We start from the raw sequence: 14,764 nt of genomic DNA, 5'->3' as shown, positions 1-14,764 counted from the left end.
TGCAGCTCAGACTGCCATTGGTCATTATATCCGTCACTGTGATGGCCTTGGAATTGTCTGGGTAAATGAAGGTTGGAAAAACACACACAAGGAGATGCATACATATAGACACTCACCAGTTTTTTGGTTGGGGTTCTGTCTTGGATAATTGGTTGGAAAAGCATCCGGCGGGATTGCTGTGCTGTCCCTGTGGCCCCGGCTGCCATGGTAAATAATGAGGCTCATAAACATGAAAGGCAGAGGGATGATTGTCCTGATTTGAGCTTTGCACTCAGAGGAGATCAATTAAGGTTCAAGGACTTTAAGCATACAGTAAGAGTGATTTTCAATTAAACGCTTTCATTTAAACTTGACATAATATACTAAAGGCATAGTGCTGAACCATCAAAATGCACCGTAAAGCTTTTTTATTCCGTCTTTCCTTTATTCCCGGTCACATAAACTGATGAGCTGCAATCCACAATGATTAAATATGATTTAAAAAACTGAAAAAAGACACACCAACAGTGGATGAGGAAATGCCGAATGCCAAAAAAATCGTCAACAAGCATGGATGTAAAGAGATTTACAAACCATCCATCAGCAAAAAGACATTGGATCAAGCCTGTATGACTATAGGTTTCTTCTCTGCTGTACTGTCCTTAAGCAGGATGATGCAAAATCCCCAGCAGCTCTAAAGGTTTCTGCTCTGTAAGCTGACACTGCAGTCTGACTCCCCTGTGCAGTGGAAGAAGTGAAGAGCTTCTCCATCCGGGATCAATAGAGCATCACAAAAAATGGAAAATGCCCCGGACCAACTTTACTCCTGGATGTTCATGTTTTCATATAACACCTGTGGTGTGTCTGATATAAAAGGATCATTAAGATCAAAGGGAGAAGATAATGATCCTGATGTGAACCTTAAAGTCCAAGGAGATCAATTACATTTACATTTTACAATTTAGGCTTTTAGCAGGCGCTGTAACCCGGCGAGATTTAGAGGAAGCACAGCAGCAGAATTAGCTTCACTTCTAATTTATCAGTACAAGCAGCCGGTAAAAGGAAGTACAAAGGGTAAAAACAAATTTTAAACGCTCCTCCTCTTACTCACAATCCTTTCCAAAGCCTGATAATGCACTCCGATGTGTTCCCATACTGAAAATAATGGATGTCATTTATTATTGGTTAAATATTCAGCGGTGTGGCATTCACTTGTAATCAGCAGCATTGGGGATGAATTACTGTGTTGACATGTTTTGTATGTAGGGCTGATGTCCTGTACAGAGAAAAAAAAAGCCAGCGTAATGCCTGTTGCATTTGATTTAGTTGTTAGTTTTGCATCCACTCCTCTCCTCCTACTCTCTTTCTCTGTCTCCTCCTCCTACCAGCCTTCCACCCCAAACGCAGAGCCGTAATGAAAAAGCCTACAGGAGCTCATTAGGATCTAGTAGTATTTATCCTTTCCCTCCCTAAAGAAATCATTAACATTCTTTGATGCTGCATGGTGTGTGTTTGCATTTCTGTCATCTCTTTCATTTTCAAAGTGAGTCTAGATGTATATGTCTTCACAAAACACAAATGCCCCCAAATTATAAATTGCTGAGTCATGATCAAAAGTGTTGCCATGGCTGACTGACACAGGCTTTTCATGCAGTGCATTTTGACATGTCACTTATTGATTAGCAAAAACAAAGGAATAGCCAGCTTTTCATCTCGTGGAGGCGCACAGCGTGAATCCAGGAGAATGCTCTGGTCACTTATTGATTTCACTTCTTAAGTCAGGTGGAAGGGTAGCTCAGCGGTGACTGAGTTGGTTCCCTCAGTCAGGGGACCTGGGTTCAAGCACCCCATGCTGAATGTGAATACCAGCTTCTGGGATGCTGCTCTGAAAGAGACCCTGCCTTGTGCCCTTGCTGTGGAGGGAGCCAGTGAAAAGATTATGTTCCTAGCAACAACCACAGATATGTGGAGCTATACAACTTTCTGTCAAATACTTGATTCAGTTTTGGCTCTAGCCACAGTATATATTCCATTAATATGTAATCATACATCAGCATCAAAGAAGCGGGATATATCAGAACAAAGCTGACCTACTTAGTATCAGGCATGCTGACTTGTGGCTTATTCCTACATTGATGTAAAGCAATAATTGGCTTCAGTGCCAGACTGGTACTTTAAATGTTACCTGTAAAGGAAATAATGACAGTGACTCACCAGTATTGGGCTAGACCAGGAGACCATCACTATTTACTCCATTTATAAAAAAGCAGAATAAAAATCATACTTGTAGTTCAATGTAGTGTTATCGAGATCAGAAGTATACAACGCAGTAGTGCAGGTATATGTGTGTGTGCTTTTGTGTATATAATAGCGCCTAAGTGTGTTTCTTATGTAAGCTTTCTCTGAAGTTGATACTGTCTGTCATACCAACACTAACCCTCACACTCCACTAGACACACACTAACTTACCCTAACCATGTGCACTTACTGAAGAAACACACTCAGATGCACATACATAAATAGCTCTTACGTGTCTACTTTTGCTGTCTCTCCAAATTAACTTTCCTTTGAATTCCTCTTTGTTCTCCTCTGTCTTCCTGTGTTCATCATAAAAGTTGTTGCATGTCAGCATTTTATTTCCTCATCGTAAGAATGAATATAATTGTGTTAAGATAAATGAACTGTTTTCTCCTGTCTCTCACAGGTTTCATCTACACATGTGGCGGTACAATGAAAGGAAGAAATGGCAGTATAGAATCGCCAGGCTTTCCCTATGGCTACCCCAATGGGGCAAACTGCACATGGGTCATCGTCGGGGAGGAAGGAAGTAGAATCCAGCTCATGTTCTTGTCGTTTGCTATAGAAGAAGAATACGACTTCCTGTCCTTATATGATGGACATCCCCACCCTGCTAACTTCAGGACCAGGTAGGGCCAGTGACTTTTTAAAAATTACTACCGCTTTTTCTGTGTAAACAAGTGGTCATATTTGCAGAACAGCATCAAAATCATGCTAATTTGAAAAAGAAAATATGGTGGAAGGTTTCTGCTTCTGTTATAAGTCGTGGAAATAAACTGTTAAGTGAGACAAATTTAGACTGTATTTAACACACTATTGGTGTTCAACATCCTCTAATCTCCATGAAAAAGTTGCTTGGCACAAGCACCTGTTATGGCATATAGCCCATTGTTTATTATTAGGTTACCACTGATGTGTATCCAGTTTTTGTTGAAGCTATGAAATTATACTCCTCTGTGTTTTTGCCAATTAATGATGAGCTTTGATAAGCTAATATGTCTACATGATCAAACATTAGGGATCATGAATTTAGAGAAACAAAAAGAAATCCAACCAGAGGAATGTATCGGGGCAAGATCAGAAATGAATAATTCTCATCTTTCTAGAGAGTTTTGGTATCAAAAATTTTAAGTGCATACTGTTTGATAAAAACATAAATGCTTGTTGTCTCAACAAACATAGACAACATGTTATCGTGCTGGGCTGGATTCTCTCAAGCAATACTATTGTACAATGCTTTCTCTTTAGTTAATAAACTATTTTATTGAGCTGCTCTTGCAAGAAACACAATACCCAGAAAAAAAGTCATTTCAGATAAGCTATTAAACTCTCCTTGTCTTATGATTTTATCAGGCAATCAATAGTGCCTAATAGCATCTGTCTGTCACTATTCATATTCTACGTGTTATTTTAACCCTTCATTAAATTATTAAGGTATTCAGTTAGAGTGTAATTCCAGTATTTTTCAACCTGGACCCTTTTTTCCATCATTTGCTGACTATGCTTTGCAAAGCACGCTGCAATGTAATCGTTGGGGCAATTGTGCCTGTTGAAGTAAGTCAACTAAAAGTGCTTGTTTTTGCTACCGACAGGCTCATATTATTATTATAAGTGTCTGAAACAGCCCATCCTTGCGAGAAAAACGACAGTATAGGTCTGAAATTCAGCCAGCAAAAATGGCCTATAGTTACATTTGTGCCATCTAGCCGCCATAGTAATTATGACCCAGGGAGGTGATGCAGTTCAGATGACATCGATATAAGGTGACAGTTTGCCTTATTAAAAGGAGTCCGGTTGAGTGGATGGATAGTTGGATGGCAAAAAGTGGACTTAGCTGCAGGAGACCGCTGTTTGCTTCCGGTTTCATATCATGTTTTCAACCGCGAGTTGGGACATTTTTTTAAAAACCATAACAACAAATGTGGTGGTGTTTACTTTTGCCATGATGACGAAGGTTGTGTAACTTGAAGGAAGTAGACACCATCAAATGCAATTATTTTTTAACAGTGATTTATAACATTTTTGGAAAGCGGCATATTACGCTCCTATTTTGGAAAGCAGCATATTGCGTCCTGTCTGAGGCACTCAAAGATAAGACCAAGGCATGATGGGCAGGAAGAGCTTGGAATGGTGACTCGATCTGCAGAGAGGTAAGATCAATGAGTTGATTTCACCATCACTGAAATGAGAAGGATGGGAACTGCAGCGAGGTGCTTCTATTTATGCTGTGTGGGACACACAGGATCGTCCGATAGGCATGTCCTGCCTGGCCGGCTACATACATGCAAATTTCAATGGGTGATTGTGTGTGTGTGATTGGAGGAGAGTATTACCCATAGAGTCCAGTAGAAGGCGGATCCTGTGTGAGATGGAACTAGCAAGACGACGTTTCAGCCATCTGAGGCTCATTAAGAGCTATTTGCATTTGTGCATGGATGAAGCCAGACTATCCAACTTCACTTTGCTGTGTGTTGGAGCAGGACATAAACATTGACAAAGTCAAAGTGGTTGGCAGGTTTGCCACCATGAAGGAGAGGAGGATGAAGATTTAAAAAAGGACTGTGAGATGCACAAAACTCGTTAACCTGTTCAGATTATTTTGTTCTATGGAGGATTGTGGAATACACAAATGGACTACACTAATCTACAGCAGGCTGGGCAGGGACAACAACTGGCTCGGCACCTGTCTGTGTCACTGCCTGTGGTGTTGGTGACTGTCTACTTTGTACTTGAATAGGCCTTGTAGTGATGTAGACTGTCTATTTTATGTTTGAATAGGCCTTTTATAGTGTTGTAGATGGCTGTGTCTATTTTATGTTTATGTTATTCCCATGTAAGAAAGACATGGTACTGAGGCAGAGCACCTGGCCTGTCGCTGTATATCAGCAGTGGTGCTGAACCATTCATCAATCTATACACAAAGAGCGTTGTGTGCCATCCTCAGTGCTGAAACATTTGAACAAGACTGGCAACCTGTTTTCTTTTTTAGTTCTTCAGAACAAGCTTGTCTGACAAAGTGACTTCACTGTATTTTTTCTTAGACATAGGCTTACTTGGCTCAATAAGTGACAATTTTTGTTTATGGATAGGATAGGATGGGATATATCAGATATTTCACAGTTGTGAATTTTAAAATGACTTTATAAGAAGGGCTCTTTGAGAATGTTCCGCTCCCTCTGTTCTGAGAGTCTAGCTCCAACCCTGCTCATACATTTAAACAAACCAGCATGTGCGGATGAATATGTGCATGGTTCGGTTAGCCAGCAAACTACCCTGGATGTAGTTCCCTATGCAGTTAGCCATAATGCTGCTACAGGAGGCTAGTTCCTGTGTTTACTTTCATTGGCAAAAACAAGAACTTGCAGTGGACATAGTTTCACGGGTACAATTGCCATCAAGGATTACATTGCAGTCTATTTTGCAGCTGCTGGCTGAAGCGATCTCAATACTCAATACTGGACCAATTCCAAAAATTTTTGTCCCCATTATTCACTTAGACCCCAAATGATGGGGGTCCAGGCTGAAAAATACCTAAATTACTCTTTAACTGTGAAATGTGAGAGTACTGTCTTTTGAATGATAAAATGATCTTTGATTTTCACATGGCTAAACACTGATGGAGATGAGGTAGATGCTGAAGTTTTAGGAAGATGTGGCTCACGGTGTTGCCACACCAAGTAACACTGCAGTTTCTGAGGTGAGGGAGTTTTTAAATCTCCCACTCTGTGTTTATTCTTCAACCAACAAGAACCAAACATTTCAAGCAAAATGTCTCAGATGCAAAAGTTCTTGGATCAAGCCACAGTGACACAATCACATGTCTGTCTTCACATGTCATTGACAAACTGTGAGTGAGGCACTTGATATCATTTTGGATCATGTGGATGTGTGCATCAGCCTGCAGCTAAAAATATCAGCTTGGAACCAAGAACATCCAACGTGAAGCCAAAGGAAGCCCCCACACAAGATGCTCTGATGGTGCCTTCTTTTCATCAGGGCAACAGCGCTTACAGCAGCCTTGGGTAGTTCGGTGAGGAATGCACAAACTCAGGGTGAAAGCAATACACCTGGAACAACTCCACCTGACAAAAGAAAAGACAACTGAAAAAGATGCCAGCTCTGCGCCCCGAGAGATGTAATGATGAGCATCGTGTGCCACAAACACAAAAAGTTCATTGGCAGGGTACCTGAAAACATACTGTTACTCAAATTCAACCTTGGTTCTAATGCCACATACAACTATTTTCAATTGTAATCTTGGTCTTCATGAAGAGCTTGAAGTCAGTTTTGATCATGAGAACCCATAAAATCTGTTCTGCATGCACAAATTACAGCCTGACTATACACTGTCACCTCAGGACATCTTGAATTGCATTGTCAACATTAGTCAGGAGCTTCCACTGTCAAAGGGGTTCAGGCTAATGTCTGATTTCTTTAATTACATCGGGCATGTGTGAGGCAACTATCACTGACATAGTGCTAGGCAAGAGAATCTGGTTTGGTTCAATTGAGGAAAAGGGATTTGGGTCATACAGAGATGAAATGAGTCCTCTTAATACTTGATCAGTTGCTGAAAAGCAATTCTCTTGCCGTGGGGAATGAACCATGTTCTTTGGTTCAACGGGCATAATTTCTAATCAGCCAGCTGCAATAATTAACCTTTCTCGGACAATCCGGTGGCTTTTAGTGTTCAAATTGCCATGCAAAGTTAATTATACAAGGGAGTAAAAGAATAGAATGGAGTGACCATGAGATTTTTGCCACTTTTTATGTGATTCCCAATTCTGCAGGGAGAAACAAAGTAAGAGAGACAGAGAGAGAGAGAACAAACACAGATAGAAGGGGAGAGAATGTGAAAGATGCCCTCTATGCTCTTATTGGTTGATTAGGATTTCCTGCTTATCTGAGATAACAGGAAATGATGTGGTGTGTGAGTGTGTGTGTGTGTGCGCATATGCATTAGCGCATAGGTTTGTGTGTGCCCACGTGTCTGTGTGTGAGGAAGATTTATGGTCTGCATAGTTACAATCGCCTCGCTAGTTAAGCCAAATTACCTCTGCTGTCTCATTCTCTCTTTTCTTCTTCACACACACACATACAAACACACGCACACAGACACGGGGCAAAATGGTGATTAAAAGGTCAGATGCATTAACAAGAAAATGGTAATTATGGGGAGAATGATTATCACGGATCACACACACACACAGACACATACGTGCTTGTGCATGCACACACAATACACAAACACCAGACACACACAAGTCCGATCTTTCTTTTTTTTCTGTGTCATTAATGTAACCAAAGGTCTTGGGTTTTCCTTTTTTTTTTTCTTTGCTTGAATTATAGCATCTAATTTCAAACACACATCTTCTAATCCTAAAGCAGGCTATCATTTCCTCCTTTTGGGACACACACATCAGGCAATCAAAGGCATCTTTTTTTTAAAGTTATATTTCCTGCCAATGATGACAGTTTTTTTTCCAGGTTATGTATTAGGTGATATTGCTGGTTCTCACATCAGGGTTACATCTATTAATGAATTTCCCCACTTTAATTGATATTTAAAAGTGTTTTTTTCCAATGCCAAGTCTTCATAAACTAGTAAAGGGCACCTCCCTTGATTGCTGCGTGTTGTAGTGCCATGTTCCAACTTGGCCTGTTGACAGCACAGAAAGCAGGCACTTGTAGTGTGAAATGTTTGTCTGGCTGATGAATCATATTATTAACTGACTTTCATGTTAAACATGGATTCATGGACTATGAAATAACAATTCCTCTTGGCCCACCCTCGATTATTTATTGACTCTAGTTGGTAGTTGGAGTTACTTGACTGTGACAAAATGGATGTTTTGAACTTTGGGTGAGACTTGTCTCACCTGTCCACCCTCTTTGTTGGTGCAACAAACAGATATGATGAATGGAGCTGGTCTTGTTTGCACTCCCTGTGCCTTTAGAGTTTTGAGGCCTGAATGTGCTCTCACACACATACGCACACACACACACACACTAACATACATTCTGAAAACAAGGTACCCCATGTGGCTTATCAACCTCCAACCAAGATGAGATTACCTGGAAGAAATATGCTAATAAATAGATATAAATAAATAAATATATAATATAATAATAATAGCTGATAAATATGCAATGGGACTAACAATTTCCACTCCACCTCTCCCAGCAAGAGTTTTCTTAATTAAATTGATAAAATGTTTTAATTAAGTGGATTAAATTATTAAATGAAACATAGTTTGCTCATTAAAATACATAAATAATCTAATTGACTGTGTTCTTTGTTGATCTCGTAATCGCTATTGTATATGACTGGTCCAACCTGCCTGGATTAGGACACATTAAAAACAAGAGAAACAAAGCAAGAGATAGAAGATGAAGCTAGAAAAAAAGTGACTCTAGTATAGTGTGACTGTGTTGTGAGTAAAGCAATGATAGAGAACCCAAGACATGTTTACTTTATTTTAACACAGCCCAGTCTCCTCTGGTATTGTGTCAACATTGGATGATTCTGCAGGATAAGATTTATGTCCATTGCCATTTTTAGCATGACAATGATCCCTCTCTATCTTTAACAAAGTAGTTTTAGTCACCTAATCTTAATTAAAGCTTTACCATGCTACATTACCACTGGGCATTCAAAAACAATGTCATCGATTTTGCAGCTCTATCCATTATCAGTGTGCTGTTTGGCAAGTAGTTTGCTTTGCAAGCCCTTAAAATATCATAGTTATATCAGGTCTTAATTGTCTTTCCTCCTTCCTTATGCGCCATAGCCCGTAGCCCAGTTATTCATAACATTGCCCAGTTTTCTGATTACTTTCTGTACAGATCTCCAACTACTTGACCTCCCTGCCAATTTATGCCAGTCTGAGGATGAAACATGTTGGGTTTTATGGCGTTATACTCATGTACACGTTAACTCATTACTCATTACTCATTAAGAGCGAAGAAGCAGAGAAACAAAGAGAGATGGGGAAGAAAATGGGAAAATGGGTGCCAGAGAGGCATACAGTAGTTAAAAGGCAAAGACAGAGTGTGTTTGTGTGTAATCATTTTGAATTATACTGGAACCTCCTGAGGTGTGCGTGATTTATCCTAAGAGACCCTTAAACAGACAGTGTGACATTTTGAAATGAAATCTGTTAATTGTCTTCATTGGTCATTTGCCACATTGTTGTTTTCTCTTCAGCTTGCAGTTATCCTTTGGTTTGAATATCTATTTGTTTTTCATTGAATAGAAATGCCAGTTCAGTTTTTTCTTTCTGATAATATGGCAAGTACTTCACAAGCTACACTTTAGAATGTCAAGCTAATTTATTTCAACAGCCTTAGTAAATACTTAAATAACCATAAATAAATACAGCACATAAAAAGCACCGAATAAGCTGTGTTTTTTCCATGGATTTCAGTGTATGATAAATTCAGTATAATAATAATTAATGTATTTGTTTTCTAAGAAGAAAGTTGAATCAAGGCTGTTTATCTGTTTCTTAACTTTCCCTTGTCGCCTCACTTGCTTTCATCCTGTCACTGTGCGCAGCTGTAGCCAATGTCTTCCCATGTCACAAGCTGCCATTTGAAATGACTGGTTTCCTGTCACTCAATGATGTTTTGTTATAGTAAATGTGACAGCCTGGCAAGGTAGTGGCACATAAATTGTTGGAATAGAGGATGTGAGTGGGACAACAAGTAGACTTCAGAGAATTTAACTGTTGTCTGAGAATTAATAATGTGTGAGTGCCAAGAGAACATCTGAGAGTTTTTGGGCATGGATGGATAGATGGATGAAATGCAAGTACTAAACGATGGGAGACACAATACATGTCTTTCTTTGCCAGACTCTCAGGATTAAAATAGGGGATGACCAAATTGAAGATCTGATCCCAGTGGCGGGTTGGACTGACTGCATACTACTTACAGTCGAAACGATTTGACAAAAGCTCAAATGCAAAAGTGCCATTGCCATCAACATGCAAAATGAAATCAAAAGGCAATCGTATTTGGTAATTGCAACATAAAGTGGGTCAGAGAATTGTGAAATAAAGTCATAATGGGGATTTGGAGGATGATAAATAAATCCACAGGAAATAAGGGGATGTCTCAGAAGAATAATTGAGAGCAATTCAAAGACTTTGAATGCATCACTTACTGAAACACTACATTCAGACTCTTTTGTGAATAACACCAACCTTCCCACCCAGACCTGAAAATCTGGTCATATTTAAAAATGTATAGCCTGAGAGACATGCTGAGGAGGTATCTGCAAGAACCCACATTTCTGTTCAGACAAAATCACAACAGCTTGAGGAAATACAACCATTAATGATAAAAGTTTTATTGGATAGAGATGTTAAATTCACTATGCTACATTTAACACCATCCAGGACACAAAATGTTTTGATGTATGTACGGTTTAGTACAGTAAGAAACATAGGATTGAAGATTGTTATTAAACTGAATGGAAGGATGAAAATTGTGATTATGCAAGTGTGTCGCAAATTGAAACTGGATTATGATGTTACTATGTAGATATACAGGGCCCAATAATTGCCGTAATTTCCACTGTCATTATGACAAAGTATGCATGCGGTCTCTTTTGATGTGTGTCCATTAATGTCTTTTTCTTCAACACATTTCTTTCTCCCTTCATGTGTGACCATTTCTCATCCTAACAGATCATTAATACTGCACTCAAGTGATGTGGGAGCACTGGAACATCCTTACAGATTCAAACTTACTTGGCATTTTTTGTTGACTTTGGGTTCCATTATGACTATTGTCCTTACATGTGCACTCATGAGATGTAAGTGAGTAGTAAATAGTACGATGCCTTAGAAGTTCTACAGCAAGAAACTTCAAAGTCAAGAACACAAAAACAGCTGCGGAAGTTGTTTCAGGTCACTGTATGAATATTTAATCAATGCAATCTATCAATCTGTCTGTTTCATCTAGTGGTCATATTTATTTTGTGCAAAGTAAACTGTTCCTAAACCATTTTCTATAGAAAACTAGGTTTGTGCAGATGCATGTAAACAGTCTGATTAGATTAGATCTGGATAATCTTGCACTCTAATCATTAGAAATGTGGTTACAATGTCTAGCTCACATTTAAATAATACAGAGGCTTAAGGTGGACTTGAAAATAGTGTTAACTTGTTTATTTGTGTTATCAGTGAGAATCAGTGGCAGGTTGTCAAAGGGTCATGAAAACAACCAATATTGAACAACACCTCCCAGTAATAGTCTAGTATTTAATATTATAGTCTTCATATAGCATTAATCTCTGATGTTGGTGTGAGTTATGCACCCATTGGGCCAAATCCAAAGAATGGATTGCACCTGCTAATAGTACCTGTAATCTGCCCTGTTTTAAGGTCCTATTCACAAAAGATATTGCGCTAATAATATGCCAGTGCAAACACGCCCATAAAGTTCTGCAGCAGAGTGCAATTTGCCCTTGTTTTACATCTGTTTGAGAGAGCAGAGCTGTTTCCAGTGTTTCAGGCTTTTCTTCACATTTCAGCACACAGATTGGCCCATAATTAAAACTGCAGAGAGCACAAAAGCCTCAAATTGCGTGTCTTTAATTAACAGAAGTGCGCACACACAGACCTCTCAACAATCACAAACCAACTTTGATGTATTTTCTTCCTCTTCTTTTACTTCTCTAGTTTTTCACATTTATAACATAATCCACCGAAATGTCAAATGTCAAAATACAGCTATTACTGTGACTCACGCAGGTCTGAAACATGTTAGGTTAATGTCTGAATCTTACAATAATGTTGTTCAGGTGTCACCGAGTGTATCCGGGATTTCGCAGAAACATCAGTACTAATGTTCTGTTTGTTGCCCACAGCTGCCTGTGTGTCACAGCTGGCTGCAGCATCACACAGCAGCTGACACGATAAGTGCGTCTCCAGACTGAGAAAGTGGCTGTGTGCACTTATGCACATGGCACAGCAGCGCTAACTTCATTTCAATCAGGAGAGACAAGTGAATGAAGCAAAAAGAACAATTTATTATACAGATGATACTGATGATTAGGTGTTGTCAAAAGTCTTTGGTGCTTAGACTCTACAGGGAGATTTTGAATCAAGGGACATCGGTCCTGAGCAGCAGCAAGATAGAACCCCCCCCCATGGGGTCCGGACACTTGTGGTGGTGGTGGCTGATGACTTCTGCTGAGACTGATAAGGCTGATGATGTGGACAAAGTGATGCACTGATGGATCTGCGAAGACTGGGCGGAGATGGGGAGGTGGTGTGGCACGTAAAACGGCACTATGAAAGCACTAAGGCAGAGAGGGAGAAAACATATTTGAAAAGACAGCTGTAATATGATAGGCTGACAATGAAGGTGTGTCACCATGCTATTGGTTATATTTGCCCAGCTGATGTGAGCAATCCACATCTTAATTGATACATAGGGGAATGACAGCAAGGACATCATATGTGAGCATGCTTGAGGGATGGAAATGACAGATAGTGTGAGAAATAATACTACAGACCTGTGCATGCAAAAGATCGTCTTCACGACTGAACTTTTGCTAAGCTCAATTACTGCAATTAATGTTCTGTGTTCTGCTACACATCTACACAGGTCAGCTGTTACACACAGATTCCAGGTTGATACGGTGGAATTGTTTGTAATAAAGCAGCCCTTATGGATGAATCCTGACTTCCATCAGTGCTGTCATTTTTATTTTTAAGTAGCTGATAGTCTGAGATAAGGCTACCACCCCACAGTACCCACTTGAGCCCCCCCAATGTATGACTGAAGATTTCGCCCTTGATATCATTTAATATTGATTCTATATTATTCAAGCCTCACAAGCTTGAAGATTTGAAGAGAAAGTGAGACAGAGAGAGTGAGTGAGGAGTGAGCGTGCACCAACTATCTTAAGACACTAATAACGCCACCCTAATTGCGTGTGGCAATTAATGCTGGTCTTTGTGAATTACACTGTTTTAGCAATAATGTGTATTTGCATAGAAAGGGGCCAATTTTGCGCCAAATGTATGAATATTACCTAATTTACATACATGCAAATAGAACAGGTGCACCATGACGCTATTTGCTTGGCAGCGCAGTTTGCAGTGCATTTCACCCTTTGCGGATGCTTTGTGAACTTTTTGTCTCATTTGCGCAGGTTAAATGGCTGCAAAAGCTGTGCAATCCTTTTGTGGATTTGGCCCATTGTTGTTTGTTGTTCCCACTTTCCTCCAAACATGTGTCTTACAGAATGGCATCTAAGAGCCTTGAGGACATACTTGAAGTTGTTACATATTATTTATGGTGTGTAGTGGTAAAACCCAATTTTTAGACTGCTTCTAGTCTACAAACAGCAAAAACACCGCAGTGTACTCAATACACAATGTGTCTCCTCTTAACCTACGGTGAAGCAGCTTGGAGGAGATGAACAAAGAGATGGAGTGGAAGAGAGAGAGTGAAAATGTAGATATGTAGAGGTCATTATTTACAGCTCTAAACAAAAGTATTGAAAAATGACTACAAATAAAATAAAGTACTTAAGTAAAAGCAACAGTGCCCCACACTATGGCCATTGTGAATATTTAATTAATGAGTCATTATTATTGATGCATAACATGTAAGAGGCATTTAAATGTTGCAGTGGAGCTAATATTAACTGCTTTATATGCTGCTGGGTATTTTACTCTATAGCAGTGTAGGCTGTCATTTTTATAACCGATCATATGTTTTGTATTTAGAAACTTGTTACTGAAAAGTAACCAGAATGGTAAATAAATGTAGTGAAGTGCCCCCCTATTTGTACTGTAAAATGGTATCGGATAAAGTAATTATTTCCATACTTTGGAGATATCCAAGAATAAGCCAATTTTCTAGATTTTCCCTGAATGCATCTTAGACGTCTGCTGCTTGTTAACATGATTAAGTGCGCAAATTCAGGTGTAAAACATTGTATCTCCAGACAAAAGACACTGGAGTAAAATAGACAGTGTTTATATTAATAGTATGGGTCAAATTTGGTTTTTGTGTTAATTTATGCTGTCAACAGACAAATGCAACAGAAAATGTGTTCTATGTCACCATTATGGAATGAGAATTATAGGGGAGGTTTTGGAGAAACAGCGGGACTGAAAGCTTATTTTGCCAGACATCACAGGAGTAGCTTTGTTACCTGAGAGAAAGCTGGGAGTCCCAGGGCTGGTGGAAGGAGCTGAGGCAGGACAGGTGAATGAGTGACTGGGGTAACTGGTGAGGGACAGCAGGACCGTAGGAGAGAGGAGTGTACAAAGGTACAGGTCAGGGCTGGTTACCTACTTCTCAGTTGCTTCACTCTGGAAAAATAAGCATAGTGCAGTGTGAGATGAGCTGAAGCACGTCTGACTCATGGTCTGATTGCCAGAATTTCTTCTTTTATAGTAGTTAGTGGTGATTAGGTTTGGGAGATTGGGTGTGGTATAACAATGCTGCCGCTCTCTGG

The 14,764-nt window shown here is 39.6% G+C and overlaps 1 protein-coding gene across 1 annotated transcript in view; it reads left to right on the top strand.

Moving 5' to 3' along the window:
• Positions 1 to 14,764, top strand: part of LOC137198838 (CUB and sushi domain-containing protein 3-like) — a 381,075-nt gene that overhangs the window by 89,285 nt on the left and 277,026 nt on the right. The window contains exon 2 of the mRNA XM_067612808.1: positions 2,684 to 2,906. Coding sequence (XP_067468909.1) covers positions 2,684 to 2,906 — 223 coding nt within the window. The remainder of the gene's footprint in view (positions 1 to 2,683; positions 2,907 to 14,764) is intronic.

Source organism: Thunnus thynnus, chromosome 15 (assembly GCF_963924715.1).
Source record: "Thunnus thynnus chromosome 15, fThuThy2.1, whole genome shotgun sequence".
In the NCBI taxonomy this organism is placed as follows: domain Eukaryota; kingdom Metazoa; phylum Chordata; class Actinopteri; order Scombriformes; family Scombridae; genus Thunnus; species Thunnus thynnus.
The sequence above is the reverse complement of the archived record's forward strand: the minus strand, read 5'-3'. Positions and strand labels throughout refer to the sequence as shown.